This window comes from Erpetoichthys calabaricus, chromosome 17, assembly GCF_900747795.2.
Source record: "Erpetoichthys calabaricus chromosome 17, fErpCal1.3, whole genome shotgun sequence".
In the NCBI taxonomy this organism is placed as follows: domain Eukaryota; kingdom Metazoa; phylum Chordata; class Cladistia; order Polypteriformes; family Polypteridae; genus Erpetoichthys; species Erpetoichthys calabaricus.
This window is the reverse complement of record NC_041410.2, coordinates 72972709-72994166: the sequence shown is the minus strand read 5'-3', so window position 1 is coordinate 72994166 and position 21458 is coordinate 72972709. Positions and strand designations below refer to the sequence as shown.

General features: G+C 38.4%; 1 protein-coding gene across 3 annotated transcripts in view; it reads left to right on the top strand.

The window, feature by feature from the left end:
• lrrc28 (leucine rich repeat containing 28) overlaps nucleotides 1-21458 on the top strand; it is a 151212-nt gene that overhangs the window by 128256 nt on the left and 1498 nt on the right. For all 3 annotated transcript variants that reach the window (XM_051920757.1, XM_028822799.2, XM_028822800.2), the window contains 3 exons: nucleotides 3400-3502; nucleotides 7884-8059; nucleotides 12309-12468. In XM_051920757.1, coding sequence (XP_051776717.1) covers nucleotides 3400-3502; nucleotides 7884-8059; nucleotides 12309-12468 — 439 coding nt within the window. The remainder of the gene's footprint in view (nucleotides 1-3399; nucleotides 3503-7883; nucleotides 8060-12308; nucleotides 12469-21458) is intronic.

Genomic DNA, 21458 nt, shown 5'->3' with positions numbered 1-21458 from the left:
AAGATAATAATTTCCTGATATTTAAGCTTTGATACTGCAGGATCTATGTCTCAGTACCTTTCCTAATCGGAGGCATGCAAGTGCCACACCTTACCATCTGCGTAAATTCTACTGAATTTACAGAAGGTTACACCACAACAAGATCACTTTTATAGATGGAGTTCAGTGGGAGAAGTCTGTTTCATGATGTTTAAAGAAATATATTTGCACATGATGCCAAGCTAGATTTGCAGTAAACTTAATAGTATAATAGGAGAAGGTGTACTTGTGGCATTAGAAAAATTTCAAGAAAGTCAACAGTATTAAAAATTATATTTTTACTTTAATAATGGAGAAAAGAAAGTACCAAAAACTGTACAGACCATTAGAACAAAGCCTGCTGCCCCGTTTGGTCTATATACTGTATGCACATTATGAATCCATCCAGCAGATGAGATTGCTCACCTACATCCTCACCTACCAAATACCCCAAAAAACTTCTTTATGTGTGGCATCTTCCTTCTGCCATTTAGTTGTTACCCTGACTCTGCTGCTGATGCTATTCTGGCGCAAGTCCTAGCCTTCCAGGGTCCTATGCAGAATTCAGTTTGGGCCTCACCACTTACAGTCTCTGAATCATCTTTTATGCTGGCTGGTATTGGCTGTGTTTCACCGGGCTCTGTGCTGGCACTGGCTAATGCTGGCTTAGTAGCATTGGGCACTGTGTTGGTACTGGCAATTCTAACAAACTTCAGTATTGTTCCTGAAAGGATACGGTGAATAACGAGTTCAGAACCATATGGATCTTTTAGTCTAACTCTGACTCCATCGTAACACTGGAAGTGGGAAGTAGGAAGTTGGGTGTGCGTGACACAGAAAGTTTGTGCATCCCACCAGAATGGGAAAGTAAACCACCACTCCAGATGTACACTCAAGGAGGAAAGGAGGCCTATGCAGACGATACGAAGCACTATACCAAACAACCACCAGTCAAAGGTGAATATTAATACATGCAAAAAGAGAAACACTATTCAAAACATAATAGCAATGGTGTTTTTGCTCTCGTCAAGGAATAGTGTCTGTGGTGCATCTTAAAACTGGCTTTTTAGATCTGGTAGTATCCACAGCATGACTTCGCAAATTTACTGAAAATACTCAAAATATGAACAAAACTTTGTAAAATAAAATAATTATAAAAATTCCAGTCAAGCTGTGAAACAGAGTCTTGTTCCACAATGCAAAACATTTTGCAGTCAGAAACGTGATCGGACCCTTGCTGTACACAGGCTGTTCAATCAAAGTGCTTGACATAATATCAAACACAGACAGCTTATGAAATTCAACATTTACTTGTATCTTGTTCTTTCTTCTCATTTTCAAGTCACTTTTTTATTTTCTTGTCTCCTATAGGATCTGCTGTTTCTAGATCTACTGTATATGGATGATGAGAAAAAAATATGTTTGTCATCATTTGAAGTGTGACCAATTACAGTTTTGATTCAGGAGGGAGTCCCTCTCTGTCATAATGTTTGGAAATTTTCTAAGCTCCTAAAAAAGTTAAATAACGAATAACTACAAAGAACATCTTTGTGTGAAATTATTGGCTGTTGGGGCAATATGCAACTTGCATAGTGTGTGTATAGGAGTACTGCCACTGAACTAGTCTTAGTGTGCCTGTTGGTTTCAGACACCTATAAACTCATGTCTGGGGTCACTTCCAGCCAGTTGCTCAGTATTAATCTTCGGGTTACAGTGGAAACCAGGCTAAAACTCCTACTAGCAGTAATAGAAACAGCAGCAGCAACATGTGGTGTCACTGCACATCTCAGCCTTGAACAGTCCACAATCAGCTTAGGTATACAAGTTAATAGTGTTCCATCCTTCCCCACTTAGAACTTCATTTCTTCTAGTGCCTAAGAAATGTTCTTGCCTTCTGATAGACCTCTCTGACACCTGGTTTTCTTTTAAGGAAACAAATGTATCCCTCTCTGTGCAAAGAGGAACTTTTCACTGTCACCTAACTGCCAGGAGTTTTTGTAACCACTTGTCAACTTTTCTTTGGCTCCTCATTCACTTTAAGGTCATTTGCTTACTCACGTGCTGAGGGAAGATTGCATTTTTACACCCTGGTTATGACTGTTCCTGGGCATCAGACTTGGAATGTCCCCCCTTTTCTGTGCTTTCCGTTGTACACTGACAAGCCAAGTTGCTCTTTTGTTGCCAGTGCGGGTGTCTTGGATTTATAATACTTTCATGTAAACTCCACCCACCTTGGAGGTAACTCTCCTAGACGCTTCATTACTGCAGCTACAGAAGTTAGCAAAATGGAGCACCTATGGATAAACCTAAAAATTTAGTTACGCAAAAGCACAGTCCATTTGTGTATTCCTGCTGATGAATGTGTCAGCGTGCCTAGCCTAGCAAATGTTTATCTTGTAGACTGTTTTTATAGATTTTTGATTAAACAGATTCTTTTTTCTTCAAAACTCTACATTCATCATTATCCACACCTCTGTTTCTCTTTGTAGAAGTTTAACATTTTTTAGCAAAATCACTTGTTTGTTATTTAAAGTAACAAGGATTTATTTTCTAAATATGCTGCTAGATTTATGAACTTTGTCACATTCATTTTAAAATGACACTTTAATGGCAAGTTTTGAAGTATCTCAATGCACACCAACTTAGATAAATCTGTTTTACACAAAAATCCCCTGTGTTTCCTGCCAACTGAATGGCACTGCAGTTATGTCTGAACTCTTTCTGCATATTTCTTTCCAGGGTAATTGGCTGTGCAGGATTATGTTTTAATAAAAATGACACATTTAGATGTGGAGTAAAGTAAGCACTGTTCCGTAAAGTCTTTTGAACTGCTGGATTCCTTTCCTCTTTATCATACTCTGAGCATTTTCTTTGGTGGCATAAGACATCATTACTATCAGAGCTGCATCCTTAGGGGCACTGTATCTTGTAAAATTCAGAGTGCTACATGGTATACCTTAAGAAATTAAGTTTAGTAAATGAGTATGGTACTGTACAAAAAAAGCCTCACAGAGTTGATATAATTTACTGCCTTTATCTTATGCACAGCCTAATGGAAAGTGCTATTCTCTGTCAGGACTTTCTGTTTTCTGAGAAGTTTTGAGAGCACACCTAAAATACCAGTAACAGCATGCTAGGTTGTTGTGGGATGACTGGCCTTGTCAGTTGCTTTCTTAAAAAAGAAGAATGTTAATTTGATTTATGAACCTTCTATCAATAGTGATGAAATGTATTGATCCCTGTTGCATAACTAATCACTCATGCCAATATACATACTGTGAGAAAATGATGTATTTATAAGAAAAGTAAAAATAGGAAATGTTATATTAACTTCCTCAGATAATAGGTACACATGGTGGTTATTTGCTTTTTTTTTGTCAGATCTCGGACGATCCCGGGAGCTACAATATGTCTTTGTGGACAATAATGCGGACCTGAAAGGCCTGCCATCTTATCTTTACAACAAAGTGATTGGCTGTAATGGGTAACTATATGTTTTCTATTGTTTTAATAAAACTATTCTTCCCATTTATTTAGTAAGTATCACATTGGTTTTCAGTGTAGCTGCCATAAAACCCCAGACACATGGGTTTGAAGGCCGGTCACTGTTAGTGTAGAGTTTACACATTCTTCACATTTTCAGATACTCGTATGCTGTTTTATTAAGAAGATCTTTTCACTCAGAATTAATGAATGCTTTAACCTTTTGTCTATACCAGTGGTTCTTAACCTGTGGTATGTGAAGAATTACTGGATGGTAAGTGAGGGAGCACAAAATAAAGCTGAGATTGGCAAGCATGCACAAAGGCAGAGAGACAGAGAGACACACACAGTGGTCAGTAGAAAGAGAGAGAAGCTGTCTCTTGTGAGATGCTTCTGAGATTTGAATTTCAGTGTGGGATTAAAGGTGTCTCATCAGTTACTTAAAAATGTTGGGAGAGTCCCACTGTGCTTGCCTCTTTTATGCCATTATAGAATTAGAAATAAAAGTACATGATTTGCCCATGCTTTGAGAGCTCAATGTTGAGACCAATCAAATGTCCAGTGAGTGAATGTTGTGATTATTGTTTTTTTTAATACAGTGTCCTGCACATCTATGATAAAATAAAGGAAGCTTCACATTTATCCTTGGTTTCTAATGAACATAGTTACAATTGTTAATCTAAACATTCATTTTCTGACTGGTGTTTCCAGTTCTGATTTGCTGGGAGTTGGTGTCCATTCCAGCTGCACTGGGCACAAGACAGGGAACAAACCTTACATACATCTGATTACATCCATCCATTATCCAACCTGCTGATACCAAACACAGGGTCACAGGGGTCTGCTGGAGCCAATCCCAGCCAACACAGGGCACAAGGCAGGAACCAATCTCAGGCAGGGTGCCAACCCACCGCAGACATCTGATTACAAATCATTTTAAAATATAATATTTCAAAATTTGCACATTGGCCAAACATTCCTTAATGTTTTGAAGCACAAGGCAAGTCTCTCCAATCATACAACATTCAATGTGTTAACAACAATGCATAATATAATGCTGGACCTCCGAGGAAACCATACAGTTAAGGTCCGTACAACAGCTGAGGAAAGGGGTGGAGCTGCGATTGGTGAGTGACATGAAAAATGGACCAGGACAGTGTGAGGGATGGCCAGCCATATATTCCGGCCCACACCTCCAAACCGCCAGGTGGAGCCCTCCCAGCAGTATGGAGGCTCCCCGAATTCCAACACGGCCTCATGGACCATGTAGTTTTGGATACCATGGGGACCACCAGGAGCCGCTGTAGGGCGGCTTACGGAATGCTACGTGTCCTATAATCCGGATGTACGTCCTGATCACATGACCAGAAGGAACCACATGCGACAAGAAAAGGACTTTTAACCTGACCCGGAAGTGATAACGAATCATGGACTGCAGGGTTGGAACCGCTTCCGGGTCAGGGGATATAAAAGGACTTTGGGAAAGCCCAGATGCAGAGCTGAGCTGGGAGGAAGGGTGGCTAAGTGTCTGGGAGAGGAGGATTGTGTATTATTGTTGATTATCGAGTATTGTATTTGTAGTGTGGAGTGGAGGGTGCTTAGTGCACAGTATTGTAATAAAAATAAGAAGAATTATACTTTTACCTGGTGTTTGGCGTGGTACCTGAAGGTTCAAGGGAGCAATAGCGCCCCCTCCTGTTACAACAGCTAACTGAAGACGACACTTGAAGAGCGTCTGTGAAGGAGAGATTACGCAGATGGTACTGCACTGCCGGACAACGCCTGATGCCTGAAGCTTTTTGATCACTGGCAGCAGTATCTTCCATGGCCATACAATGGGAGTTTGAGACAGCAGGTTTAGCATCCAGCAGGGCATACAATAACGAAAGCATTTAAAATTACTGGTGTCTCTTCAGCAGTCTTCTTTGCCATCGGGTCATTACATTGGTATCAGACGCAGGACTGAAGACATTTTAAGCAACCCAAAAATGGAGGACTGGCTCTGTACTGAATTTGGCAACAATGAGCCAAAAGCCCATGTCACTCGGCCGCAGCATTGTGCCCAAGGACATGACAGCCTGGTCGGAGACCTGGGAGACTTTGGCAATGTCTGGCCTACGATTAAACCAGAACCTCAGGAAGAAAGGTTGGCATCAGCCCAGGGAGAGGCAGGTTCTCTTGCCAGGACTGGAACACTCCAGATCAGCAGAATGTGTCCTATCCATCCAAAGAGGTATGGACTGAAAACTAGCCGTTACAATGGGAGTCATACTGGAGATATTTCCAGGTCATCTCTGCAGTCAATGGGTGGGTTAGGGCTCTAGATAGAGAGACTATAAATGTATTGGTAGACTTATCCCCCGGAGAGCTGACGGAACTAGACATGCTGCTGGCTGCCATTGAACGCCGCTACAGTTGTGTGGAGGCACCCTGGGCCTTCAGCGGCAGGTACACTCCCAGTTACATCTACCGGGGGAGAATCTGGGAATATTTGCAGTCAAGATTCAGACCTTAGTAAAAAGTGCCAATCCCCACATTCCCAATATGGCCAAGGATGGGCATACATGAGACACAATCTTACGGGGACTAGTACCAGGAAGGCTGCGGCAACAAGTTCACTTCACTTAAGCATCAGTTAAGCATTAAGGGAGGCAAATACATACAGGACCACCCTCACCTACCACACCAGCCCACCAAGTTCATCCAATCCGTCAGTCTCAGCCAGACACTTAATGAGGTGGAAAGATGTGAAACCTTCCAGGCTGCGCAGCTTGTACAGAGGAAGCTGAATGCCCAATGATCAGACATAGCATCTGGGACACAGGGATGGAGAAACAGGAGCCCAGAGACCCACTCAAACATGGCTGCTGGTAGCCGTGTAGGGAAAATTGGAACTTTCATTACTGGCACCTGCCCACCTTGATTGGTGGCCAGGCAGTGAAAGCCTTAATTGACATGGGAGCTGCAGCATCAATAATTCAGCCTGAAATGGTCTCTGAGGGCACATAGTTGTCCGCCAGCCAGGCACATTTTTTCACAGTTACTGAGGAAGTGGCTGCCATGAAAGGAGAAGGGAAGATAAACCCTCTGCAGAAGCATCAACTGAAGGATTTTCTGGCCAAACACCACGACAAGTTTGCCACCTCCCCTGAAGATATTGGGTAGACCCACTTGGTGAGACATAAGATCGAGCCGTTGAAATGTCCATGGAGCTCGCCTATAGTCTTAGTAAAGAAAAAGAGTGGCAGCTGGAGATTCTATGTAGACTACAGGTGTATGAACGCTGTCACCTGCAAACCTCTATCATTATGAATTAGATATTTAAATCACATGTATCCTTATTAACACTAGAATTACCAGAGTCTACGAAAAAACTCGTAGATCCGGCCCACCTTAAATCCGTTCGCACCTCTCCGCCAGCGTCTTTTGTCCTCTAAATGTGCCGAGAGGTGCGAATGAATTTAAGGTGGGCCGGATCTACGAGTTTTTTCGTAGGCTCTGGTAATTCTAGTGTTAAGCCCATTTGCCCTTAGAGCCCAGCATGCTATACAAGTATTTATAAATATACTATAAAAAAAAGATTTACTAGATAAATACAGAATATAATTTTGAAGCGTACACAAGGGAGCATCACATATCGTGCCTGCTTAATCCTCAACTCTCCTTCCCTTTTGTGTGTACAAGTGTACCCTATTATAGAATGGCATCCCATGTAGCACTGGTTCTTGGTTTTTGCCCAAAACTCCCAGGATAGGCTTGTACTCCTCAAGCTACTGTAATAAAGTAGTTTGATCAGAAATTAGTTAGAAGAATAGGAGGAATATTAATATAATTTTCATCCAAGAATTGTAAAGTATGTTACTTATTATCTATCACAAATCTGCCCATATTATTAGAAACTTTGAATATGCAGGGTAAAAGCAAAACTGAGAAGGATGTAGCAAACCAATCAAAATAATTCTACAGTCTATCTATAGTATTTTCCACATAAATTGCCCCATGTATAAGTGCTGTGAAGCCTTCCACAGGTAACCCCTTTCTCTTTATTAGAATATAGCCTACAGCAAAAAAGAGACATACTGAGGTTTGTCCATCATTAGCAATGCCCCTTGGTCTTGCTTAAGGATAAACAATAAATTAAAAAAATTGACATGTTCTTATTTTAAGTATATCTGGATGTACTTTTTTCAACACTTTCTCGGGTCTCTCAAAAATTATTTTGTTTAGCTTTGTGTTTATCTCATTTCACAACAGCCTACAGACAGTTTGCATTTGTCATCAGAAACATTATCAACTGTGTAACTATAGCTCAAAAGATTTTTAAGTAAATAAAAAATATTAATTTGAAATATATTAACACTGAATGATTTTCTCTACTGCAGGTGTGGTTTATCAGTTACAGTTTCAGATCTGAAACTTCAATCCCAGTCCTCAAGCGAGATGACAACTCCCCTGCCAGCAGAGGTCAAAACAATAGGCACAGAAATGGAGAGAGTTATACGTCTAGAGGAGCTAACTATGAGAGTTTTGCACAGCATTTACAAGAGCAGGATCAAAGGTAAGTGAGCTTACCTTCACAAAAACATGATGCAGTATGATGAATGAAGAGAATCATCTCTACTATTGTAGCAGATAGAGGCGTGGAGCCACCTCTAACACCCTCAGGTACCACTCCGGACACTGGATAAAAGTCCAAGATTCTTTTATTTTCTTGTACTGTGCACAAAGCACCCTCCACTCCACACTCATATAAATACAATAACTCTCTTATAAATCAGTACAATCCTCCACTCCCAGACACTTCGCCTTCCTACCTCCCAGCTCAGCTCAGTGTCTGGGCTTTCCCATAGTCCTTTTATATCCCCTGACCTGGAAGTGGTTCCTGGCCAAACCCACAAGTCCGTTTTCCTCCCGGGTCAGGGTAAACAGTCCTTTTATTCATCCCGGGAGCGCGTCGTTCCTTCCGGTCACGTGATGCTGACGCACTCCCGGGTTATACGGCACACAAGAGCCCACTAGCCCCCCTACAGCAACTCCCGGTGGCCCCCAAGGTATCCAGCAGGGCTGTGTATATAAACTACAAAGTCCATGAGGCCCTGCTGGAACTCGGGGCACCATCATGCTGTCCGGAGGGTTCCTCCTAGCGGCCTGGGGGTGGCGACCGGAGTCTGTAGCCGGTCGTCCATCACACTATATACACATACATTGTAGTGTAATATAGCCTTGAGCCAAAATGTGTAAATGTTCAGCAAAAATGATACAGGAAACTTACTTTGCTGAACTACAATTTTTCAGGAAATGTAATGTGAATGTGCAGGATGAGGTCAGAGTGGTAAGTGCTGCTGCCTCATGGATCCAGTGTGCTGAGTTCGAATCCCATAAATGATTATGCATTTGCAGTTTGCATGTTCTCCCTCTTGGTAATTTTGGCTTCCATCAGAAGTGTACTAATATAGGTATAATGTACTATAGGTTAGATTAACTGGTGCCTCTAAATTACACATACAGTAGTGTCAGGGAGTGTGTGAAACTGTATGATGGACTGGCACACTGTCCAGGTCTTAAATGCTTTAGAAAGGCAACAATGAGTGTATGTAACCTGAATAAAAATACAGTGACGGGGCATTTAATGTCTACGTTATGAGACACCATTAGGAAAGTTTGATAGTTGGGCAAAGATTTTGATGGGATACTGGCCAGACTGCTAGTCGACAGCCAATGTTTTACACAAATAGGCAAAATGAAGAGCAGTATTCTGTAATTACTGTTCATGTTAGAAATATATTATGGAGAGGAACACAGTACTGAACAACAAGCAAATGGAATGTCAGTCCAGGTTATGTTGATGTTTCTTGCATTTATTAAACTGATTTATTTGTTTTTTTGGAAAGATGAATATATTTTTAAACTCTAATTAAATGTAGCTTTTCCCTATAAAGTTCTAGTTGCTTATGTTGTGATTTAATGCGAAACTGTTGCATTCAGCTCAAGCAGAATTCCACTTTTTCATAACAGAGAACTAATTTAGTGATGCTGCATACTTCTTTCCTTTATAAAGTCAGGCACAAGGTGATGGTAAGTAGTTGGTTAAAGTACATTTATTTTTGTACATTAACCCTTTGACCAGCACAGACTGTGATTTTAAACCTAAAATTCATTGCATTTCTTCAAAATGTGTTGCACACTTAATTAATAAAGGAGATGAATAGAGATCTGAAACAGTGGCCTTACTGTGTGAAGAGCACAACATTTTTGAAAGCACATGAAACACTGTTTAGCTGGAAAAGGTTTTAATTGACTTTTATTTCGCAGTTATACAACATGATCTCAGTTCAAGCAAAAAAAAAAAATTAGTCTAACTGAACATTAATTTTTTAAAGCCAACGAACCAAGAAAGAAACTTAAATCAGATATATTTTTCAAGAAAGCAAGCAAATGTTTGAAAGGAGCTTATTCTTCTAGGAACAGAAAATTAATGCCAGATTTGAATATGTGTTTACTTGGATTTGCATCACTAGAATGTGTCCTCTAGGAAGAGTCAACTTCTGGCACACAGAATTGTAGATGGCATTTCTGATCTGTGCAAATTTCAATTTGAGTTCTTCAGCAGTACAAACCTGTAGCACAGCTACTCACTTATGTTTTGTACAAGATTGAATAATTAATTTCCTTCCACTATCCAGACATATGTTGAGAGTTTGATTGTCATTTTTAAATTAGTTTGAATGTGGATGTGTGCTTGAATGTAGGTGGATTAACTGGGTTGAGAAGTCTGTAACTTCAGTTTGAACTCGATGGCTACAAAATAGATGAATAAGTAAATGACCTTTTATAAATAGCAATATTCATAAAGGTGTGTAATGGGTGAGTGTTCATTCATAGAGTTTCAACTATGGATACTATCATGAATCTAAGGACTATTTACGTAACCTGCCTGTATATCGAACAATGTTTTTAGCATTTTGTCTTTGTGCTCAACTAAAAAAATGCAAAGTTTAGGTTGGGTATTTGTGAAATTGTGTATACTTAATAATGTGAACATTTTTTTGATAAATGTCGTATCTGTTTTCAAGTTTACATCAATGTAATATAACATGACCTTCCTAAACTTATTTGGAGTGGTGGCTCTGAGGCTAGGGATCTGCACTGGCAATCAAAAGGTTGCTGGTTCAAATCCCGTAAAATGCAAAAAGGAACTCTGCTCCGTTGGGCCCTTGAGCAATTGCTAAGTGATTTGAGTAGTGAGAATAGCGCTATATAAATGCAAAGAATTATTATTATATTATTATCTGCAATTTTTTATTTGCCTCTACAGTGGTCATAGGGAGTTAGGGTTCTGTTGCAATGTTGACTTTGTGTCTTTTATTTCTGTATATACAAATAAAGCAACTTTTTTCTGTAGTCATAGTACTTAAATATAATGTTTAAATAATACGTAATTATAACCATGTAGAGATTTAATATGACTTGATACAGTTAAGGACTCTGGGGGTTCAAGAAACTATGCCAGCAATACTGGCTGCAGGGTAGGAATCGCCCCTGGAAAGGGCACCAATCACACACCCACACCCTCTCACTCATGCCAAATCAGTTTAGAAACAACATTCATTCTACCCTCTATGTCTTTGAGATGGGGTGGAGGATGACCTCTCTGTACCTGGAAAAGGTCTCATGCAGATGTGGAAAAAGCACATAAACTGTCACAGATAAGTCACTGGACTCAGATTTAAGCTGATGTTCAGGAGTAGTGAAGCAGTAGTGGTAATCATTATATAAAGTCTGTTGCTCTACAAAAAATAAAATCAGTAAAATACACCCATGCAGACAGAGCTTTTGCACGGGCTCTTCACATGTATAGAATTACTAATTATACAGCTGAGTGTTTAGTAATGGGACCTCCTGGGGCACAAGGTGTTCGGTGTACCTCAGTTCAAGATAAACAGTTCTACTCACTGAACAAGATGTCATTCCTTCTTGAAGTGCAGACCAAACGAACTCACTGTTAAACACACACAAATTCTGTTTATACAAAGGAGTTCTCTGTGCTGTGACAGGATAGCTATGCTAGATGTCCTCATTGTATAAATGATTCCAATGAACCTTTCCTAATTGCTCTCTCCGGTTTGCCTGAACCAAGAGGCAGCGGTTTGCTAACTTAAGCTTGAATCTGGAAGTTGTGGGTTTGATTTCAAGCCAGTGTTGACACTGCCTAGGTGTTAATCCAAAAATAAGTACCCTCCTGTGAAATAAATTAGAGACTTATGCAAACTTTAGCTCAAGGGAATGTTGTTTGCATCTAATAACACCTCTACTATATTCTGGATCATTAATAAATTGAACTGAAGTTGTCATTTTATCTTGTGTGCAGAGTTAAGATCAAAATAATTTTTAAAGAATTTTAATAGACTAAAAATATTACTATTTTATTTTTTTCTTTTCATCATGTTTTAAGAAATCTTTGTTTATTTTAATACTTTTTCGTTCTAGCTGTTTGTATGAGATTAAATGAAAAAAATATGAGAGATGAGCATCATAATTTAAATGTTAAATCTGGAAAGGTTTTAGTTATCAAAATTGTTTTTTCCAGACATCTGCTGGTAAGTGATGTGTAAGATAAGAAGTATTTTACAAACCTTTACATTCCTTTCAAAAATGGCCAAGAATCCTCGTTTTTGTTAACAAATATGAAAGATTAGTTTAATTTTTAGTTTTGTAAAAATGATAGCTGTGTTGATTAAAATGACTACACTAGAACTATACAAGGACTAGTAGTCCTGAAATCAACTTTGCTGTTTTTTGTATTACAGATATGAACTTCTGCCCACCTTTTGTCTTATCCAAGAGTCACTGGAAACTTCTTTATTGTCCTTTGGGGCATTGTCATCGCTGCAGTCAGCCAATGTTTACTATTGTTTACCCAAAATCATTTCCTTTGAGGGAAACACCGTTAGCTGATGTGCACCGCAGGTAATCACAAAATCACCTGGAAGGGTGGAAGGTTATTTAAAGTTAGATACTGTATATTCCAGTCTTTTCGTGTAAGGAGACAGCATGGGGCAAATACATTAAGTAAATATATTTTCCAGAAGTAAAAAAAATAAATCTGTCTTCATCGTTTCACACTTAAGAGGGATCAACTGTTAAGCACAAGCTAGAGTTCCTTTTTACTTTCTCATATACGAAGTATAAGGAAAGTATTGGAATCGTCCAAAAATTTGATTTCCAGATTTTGATGAATTTCAGCATTTTAGAAATTTTTAGACATTTTTGGAATTTTTGTCTGTGTGTGTGTGTGTGTGGGTAAACACGATAACTTGAGTACGCTTTCACTTAGATCAGCCAAATTTTGCATACAAGTATTAGGTACAAAATGTAGATTTCTTTCAACTTTTGAACTATTTCTGCTAACCAGAAGTGGCATTTTACCTGAAACGTTTCCCCAAAAATATCATATTATGGTAAAGCACCACATTCTAAACATTTTTTGTCGCTTTGCATTTTTTCGAAAAATGACTGGTTTTCGAGATAATCACAGTTTTCTGTTTGACGTTCAAATGGTAATACTTGCATATTTAACAATGATTTTGCTTTATGTAAATAAAATTTTGTGTACAAGTAATGCATTACACACATTACTAAAATCTCTTACAACTTTTGACCCACTTCCGTTTACTGAAAGTGGTAATTTTCCTGAATTGTTGACCAAAACAAAATTGTCATGGCAAATTTTTTTTTATGCAGCTGCAGAGTCCGATTTATTTAACTTTACTTTTATAATAACTGTTCAATATATTATTAATATGATTTGATTTGTTGTTGATGGTTCTTTAGTGTGCATAATATTAAAATATAGTCATTCTCTTGCGGTTTACTCCTCAAATATCCATCCCCATATCTGAGTATATAAGAAAGTCTAGGAGAGACCTCTGCCGATTTTTGAGGTAGAACTTGCCTTATATGGACTATCACAACTCTAAATAATTCCTAAAAAGATACACAATTCTTGAAAATGTTAATTGTCTGACCTTCTACTAATTGCTTCAAATTTAATATTTAGCTTTAATTTATAAGCACAAGTGAATGTGTGATAAAAATGGTAATGAGAGTGATATTCATTTTACACAAAGAGTAAAGGTGCATTTCACACAATGCAGAGATGGATTGTAACACAAGAACAGCCCCACACCTCCATTCTCCCGCAACAGACAAGATTGGCAAACACCACAACCTTCTCAAAGCTTGTGTGCAAAGAAAACCAATTGGTCCCCTGTTTCATGATCAGAAAAACCTTTGATTTTTTGATTTTGATATACCTTTCTAATCCTGATCTTTGATGATCTTTGGGGGTCAGAGTGCAAGGTCAGCCATTGTATAGCGCCCCTGGAGCAATTTTCAGGCTAAGCGCCTTGCTTAAAGGCCCAGCGGACTGGGATCCCTTCTGGCAGTGAGGGGATTTGAACTGGCAGCCTTCCTGATACCAGTGCAGATCTTTTGACAGAGGAGAGTAATCCTTCTGAAAGTAGAATACAACAACTGCTCACCCTTTCTGAAAACAGGAATCAGCACCCAGAGGTCCTATTCCTGCCTTGTATGCAGCATTGAAGAGGTGCATTAATTAAAGCATTTCCATTTGGATTCCTTTCAGCCCCACAGATTTCCAACAGCCTTGTAACCTACCAACTCTACTAATTAATCCTGGACTGTCCTCTGCCATGGGAATAGTTCCCACCCAGTTTAAGGGTTTCTTCAAAATGTTGCTTTCACTTCCTGAAAATTTTCAGAGTTGAGTTCAACATTTTCTAATTCTTAGAATAGTTTAGATGACATCACACCCACTAGGGCTGCATGAACTATAAAACTATAACATATTGCAGTTACACTGCTGCTGCATTTTTCAGTTATGACCTCTGGTCAAATAAAGAGTGATTGTGTGCCATTTCCATGTGACATGGCGAAAAGCAAAGCTTTATAGAAGAAGAAGTTAAACATTACATTTTGCTTAAAATCGAATCAAAGTAATGTGTGTATATTCACCTAAAGAAAAGAAAGAAAACACATAGTTCACAATGTTATATTGGTGAATTGTTGATCAGTTTTATTAATCTGGGTCATTGTAACTCTAATGAAGCTGTTTGCCAGATTTCTAGAACTTTGTTTAAAACAGTGGGTCTGTAGTATTTAAGCTCACAGTCAGCATTTCTCTTGCACTTTGTGCATAGTTCAGTGTATGCTGATAGCTCATCTGTCTTGTCTACCCTGTAAATATTTGAAAAACATTCTTTCTTCAGGATAAATCTTAACATTGATATTAGCATCATGTACCGTGTACCATATGGTTTTTCATTTTTTCAGTTCCTTTTGGTTACTACACACCATGCTTGTGGGGGACTGCAGTTGGAAGATTTTTTGGGATAAAGGAACGTCTTTCATATTACTTGCAAATGCATTTAAGGCTGATGCTTGCATAATTGGTCTGATGTCTGAATAAACTTAAATAAACTCTTCACCAGTCATTTATCATGTAGTGTTCTGGAGTGCACAGTTAAATGGTAGAAAAAAATTATGGTGCCACTTTAGCCACAGCAGCAAAAACAAAGTTTTGACAATGTTGGCATTTAGTCAGCATCCACTGTCACCTAACCAATATATATTTATATAACCCATGTTTTGGCTTTAAATCATAGAAAATAATAAATCAGAGTGAAAGGTTGTGTAGTTCTGCTTCAGTGTTCAACCTGTTCTTGTGTTTATTTTTTAAAATGTCATAAATGTTACCAAACAGTGTTGATTAATATCAATGGACACTAAAATAAAGTGTGTGATGTATTTATTTTATTGTTAACATTCATCTTTGATCCTCAATATATCTTCTTCTGCATTAGTCAGACTATTTCTAAAACTGTTAAAAAAAAATGAGAGTACACCAAAAAAGTTTACCAAAAAAATTGAAACGTCAGTATACCAGACCTAAAAGAAAGAGTGAGAGAGAGTGCATTGGGGCAGTGATAAAGTCAGCACTGGCCTGTTAAGAGAAACTGTTTCTTAAGAATCCACCAGTCTTGGCACACATGGTTCAGCTCAAAGAGGTGGGGATCAAGAGAGAAGTGTAACCTCGGACCCCATGTGAGCAGTGGGAGACTTTGAAATGGTGCAGACGGGAATGGAGTCTTACAGCAGGAGCACCGTGAGACAGAGCCGTGACACTGAAACACAGCTGAGCGTGCAGACTCCGGTTCATCTGCTTTGTAACCAACAGTCCTTTTAAGGGTCACTTTTTGTCCAGTTATTTAATTAGTTATTTATTTGTTTATTTATTGTGTTCCCTCATGTATCACCTAACATGCTGCACTGGTAAAGAACAGCAGCTCTAGTCAAGAACCACTCTGATAAAGGACTAGTTTTATGCAACAATTGAACATTTTGAGCTGTGTTTGTTTAATAGCTGTGTGAGGCAATACACAGACAATGTTTAGAATTAGATTATTATTTTTTTTTAATCTTAAGACTGCTGCTTCTACTGAAGCGTAGTCTGTAGGACACCACTATGTTAAGCAGTACGCTAGCTCACCTGTGTCCAGCCATCTGGGGTGATAAGTTAATAGTTTACAGATCAATGTCAACCTCAGTCAAATACAATGATTTCAAGTTTGATAATTATGCCTTTGGCCTAGGTGTTTACGAACACAAATACATGTTAACAGTTCATCACTTGAATTCAGACCAGACGGGCTATTCTCCCATTACATTCTACCAGGCATCTTTGTCTTTACCTAAGTCACTGCTGAGGTCTCCCAGTAAGATTACAAAGTTGGCAGGGTGGTTCCTTTACAAGCAGTGCATGGTACCGACATTCTCTAAAAAGGCTAAATACTATGTCTCATGTATAGTTATAACACTTGCAAAGAAGAAAAGCAGTTCTTTCAAAATCACGCTGAAGTGACAGTCTTCATTCTCTTAATGTAAACTTCATCACACACCAAGCTCATAATGCATGTTTCTTACACAAAGCTTTTCAATAAACTTAAAAATGTGTATGCCCTTTAACTGGCTATTACACCATCATCATTGATAGTCAGTCTTAAATCTGTGGTTTCCAGAATAGCCTTGCCTATTTACGATGATTTACAACTAGACAGAAGAATGCTGAATCACTATTCCTTGTTGTTAAGAAAAACTCTCTTGGTTTTTAAACAGCGGGATTAACAATAAATTTAGAGTATGACACAACCCACCTTCAGATTCAAAGTCTACTTCCAATGTCATTGCTGTGGGCAGAGGTAAACTCAACTTTATGCAACCATTACTTTTCATACTCCGTACAAGCTTCTGCTCTTTACCTTTCAGTAACATTCCAGATCCCACCCATCAGCCAGTGTGTAATGATACAGTTTTGATCATTCAGTTTGTACCACGCATGTCCACACCTTCTGTAAATTGTATTATTATCATCAGTAACCCTATACCAAATTGTGGTATAGCTCACACAGTGGCCCCACTGAGCCTGACTAGCCTAAGCGAAATAACAGTCTTTTCAAGATCTTAACCGAGCTGCAAGAGAAGGTGTGGCCATCCATGTTTTGGGAGACAGTCACATAATTTTAATGACAGCAATGATATTAGTAAAAAAAAAACAGATGTAAGCATCAGTAAGCTTTGCTCCCTAGGAACCAAGTTACCCGAACTATTCTATACCATTTCAGTAATTATTTACTGCTCTGATGTTAATCTTTCTAATCATAAAATAGGTAATTACTATAGCAAATGATGAGAAGATTTCATAATTAATTGCAGAATTACAGGGTTCCTCTAGAGTGCCTCTTGCACAATTTGGCTGAAAAACTAATCAGCACATTGTCATCTCATAACAGGCTTAAGTTTCAAGTTTGGTATGTTTCCATCCATCAGTTTTAGGTCTAGACCGTCCGCAAGAGACTGTGACATACAGACACACACGCACACAGACAGACACACACCCATCATGGAAATATAGATGTTTTCGATATCGGGGACCCTAAAATGTAGAGATCCATCAAAAGCTGGAGATCAAGATTTTTGACAAATCTAAAGCTTTCGCTCCTCCCCCATAGATGATTGGTTATGGTGTGGGAGGGCACAAAGAAAAAAAAAATACTTTTTGAATGGCTCATCCCCAGAGAATACAATTACCAAGGCAACTGATAACATAAAATGAGCATGACCGTCATCAGTGATAGTCTGTCCTAAATCCATAGTTTCCAAAATATCCTTGGACATTTATGACGATTTACAAATGCACAAAAGGATGTACTGTATATACTCACGTATAAGTCGGATCTTGAAACCCGATAAATCGATCATAAAATCAGACCCTGACTTATACACCCGTTCAAAAATACAGCACTTATTTTTTATTTATTTTTTTTACATCTTCTTGCTTCCTCCAATCTTGCATCAGTTTCTCAGACACATCAAATTTTGTTATAGCAACTCAGTTACCAATTTCTTTCGCTACTTCAATGATGTTTAATTTAAAACCAGCTTCATATTTTCTTCTGATCAAACGCTCCATTGTAGATGAGGGATGCTCTTACGATAAAGGTGTATGAGGGTGTGAGATACAAAAAACACAACAGTGCAAACGTCGCTTCAGAATAGTTCTGGTGTTACCGTGTGGTCACATAGGCACAATACAGAGAAAAAAAAGGCAGTGTGCTCCTTGGTTACTTTCTCAGGTGGGCGTTAGCATATCATAATCTCTTGGATCAATAAGTGTGAGTTTTCCGCATTTGACTTATACGGTTGACATTATAAAATACCGGAAATTATACGGTAAAATCAAGCCCCGACTTATCCACGGAAGAACTTAAACATGAGTACAGTGGAACCTCAGTTAACAAACTTAATCCGTTCCGCGACTCTGTTTGCTAACCAAAATGTTCACTAATCAAGACCGTTTTTCCCATTGAAATTAATATAAATACAATTAATCCGTTCCAGACTCAGAAATATTTTAATTTTATTTTTTAAGGGTTTTTCTGTGATGAAAAATATAGAAAAAAATATATATATCATTAGTACAAACAAATAAACTAAATTACATAAAACAGTCGTGATTCCTTTTCTTTGGGCACAAGAAAGCGATCTAATAAGATTTGTCTTTTTCTTTCCTGCAGAATTTTTCTAAAATGCGATATTGCATTGTCATTCATTATGTTAATTGCCCTATTAGCCACAATTTCGTTAGGGTGGTGCTTCTCAATAAATTCCTGCACATCATTCCACTTATTGCAAATTTCCTTTATCTGAGCACTAGTGATTTCCTCCCTAACCTCCTCTTCCTTGCATTAGCGCAAAATAAAAGTGTAAGCCTGTCTTTCATAGGCTTGTGTCTGGGTAGTCCCTTCTCCTCTTGGGTGATGTAGGTTCTTCTGGGCATTTTTTTCCAGAATAACCCTGTCTTGTCGCAATTAAACACTTGATGCGAGACATAGCCTTCACTTTCAACAAACTCTGCGAATTCATCCACAAAGGCTTTTGCTGCTGTTTCATTTGAACTTGCAGCCTCCCCGTGCCTTATAACACTACGCTGGCAAAAATGATCAAACCACCCTCTACTCGCTTTAAAGTCTCGCTCGTCGGCACTGGTCAACAAATCACTGTGTAACTGCTTAGCCTTTTCACAAATTATTGCTTCACTAACACTATCTCCAGCCAGCTACTTTTCATTTATCCAAATTAACAGCAGTTTTTCCACTTCTTCTAGCACTTTAGACCTTTGTTTCGTTAACACAGTCACTCCTTTAGCCACTTCAGCCACCTTAAATGCCTCTGTGTTCTTTAGAATTGTACAGACAGTCAATTTCGGCATATTGTATTCCTTTGCGATGACGGAAACACGAATGCCATTCTATAATTTCTTTCTTTACTGCTACACTAACACGTTTCTCTTTCTTAGGTGCCATAACGAGTAAATATGTACATAAAAAATAACATCGAAACTGAAAAAATAACAAAAAAGTAACGTCAGTGAACACAACACTCAGAAAAGCAATGTTTACAGCAAGCGCGTCAAAGCACAAATGAGCATAATTCATAAAAACCAGTCTGTGCTTGCGTTCATTATCCAAATTTTGTTTGTTAACCAAGACAAAAATTGTTCAAAATAAAAGTTTGTTAACCAATTTGTTCGTTAAGTAGTGCATTCTTTAACCATGGTTCCACTGTATATACGGTAGTTTTGCAATTATTCCTTCCAAAAGCAATGACTACACCTGACAATGATTGTCACCTAGCCAGTTTTGTTTTGGCAATGATTCATTTGTTTTTTTTCTTTCATTTGGAACCTACTTATTCCATTTTGCGTCAACAGAGAAGCAGAGGCTATCCCGATAGTAACAAGCTTTAGATGGGAATCCAGTCAAACACTTAGTGATACTGGGGAAGGTAAGCTTTCACATAACTTTGGCAGGTACAAAGAAATCAGAGTACTACGAGGAAGGCAGTGTGGGCATGGGAGGAACATGTAAACTCCACACAGACGTTTTCTAGGCCAGACATTGACCCCGGGACGCTACATGTGTGAGGCAGCAGTATGTAAATCTGCTCTGTACACATGACAGTAATGACCCTATAAAATCATTGTGCCACCTTAGATAACAAACTAGTTCTTGATAATTTGCTATTGTACCATTCATTTTTTTCTATGAAATTGTTCAACCAAAGGGTATAAATTTAAACAGCATTTAATGAAACACATCTAGAGGATTGCCTTATACTGTGATAACCTGTTGGTGACCCCATCGAGTACCTTGGGCCCTCTGGGACTCCTAAATAGCCAATCCCTGATTACAAACATGAAAATGTACTGGTGTTTTAAATAATATTTATTTGTCCGTATTAAAGCCCAAGTGAACTAAAATCATTGGAAAGCACATAAATTTAATTTTTAGTTCATACAGTAACAAATAACACTTATGTACAAAACTGACCAAGTAAACTTACAGTCTGTAAAAAAAGCAAGGAAAAACACACACTCTATATGGCCATAAAATAAATTCTGGGAGGGATGAAAATGTCTTAATAATGTTTAAAGGAGTGTGGTAAAAAAGAAAACGTCTTGAATCAAGCAGCCACTAGGGATTCTGTTTTTCCGTGTTTTTTTTTTTTGGATTGGAATGTACTAATGAATTGAGAAAACTGTTTGATTATTTTGTACACACAAACACACACACACATGCATGTGTATGCTTCATCCTCTTCTAGACTCTCGTGTAAATGTGGAATCACAGGACAAATACATTATTGCTGGTTTTTTTTCTTATTTTTTACGTTCACAAAGTAGTAACGGGCTTCTGCATATATGTAACCGATATACTAAGTGAGTGCATTTTATACCTTTTTTTAACTTCAAGTTATTCTTATGAAATGCATGTCTGCTTGCAAACCTTTCACTGCCTATACACTGATTACAAATACAATATTCTTAAAATGAAGCAGAAATTTAATGTTGAACTACATCCAGAAAACACAACACTAGTATATAGAGACATTTCTACACAATTTACTGATTAATTAGCAGAGATTTTTTTTATATCTTTTAGTCACCATTGTGTTCAAGATTACTTTATTTAAAGATCAACTTTGAATTGAATCCTGACTAGGCTTCTACTGATCTGGTATGCAAGATTAGCATCACATCTGATTTTAAGCCACAGCTCTTTTATAGCCAATAGTGCAGCCGCTAGTAAAGGAGTGGCACATTATCCAGTTAAGAAATAAAGAATAGAATGGTTGACTGGCTTAAATCAGTGCACTGTTTAAGAAAGCACAATGTGGCCAATACACTGCAGCTCCATATGCTGCCACCCAGCACACTGCGACCGCCTCTGTCAAAGTAGCAGGCAGTTAATTGTAAAAGAAAGAAGTTCTACTTTATTTCCTTTGACAGTAGTGGCTGGCCCGCGGTAAGGCGTGCCACC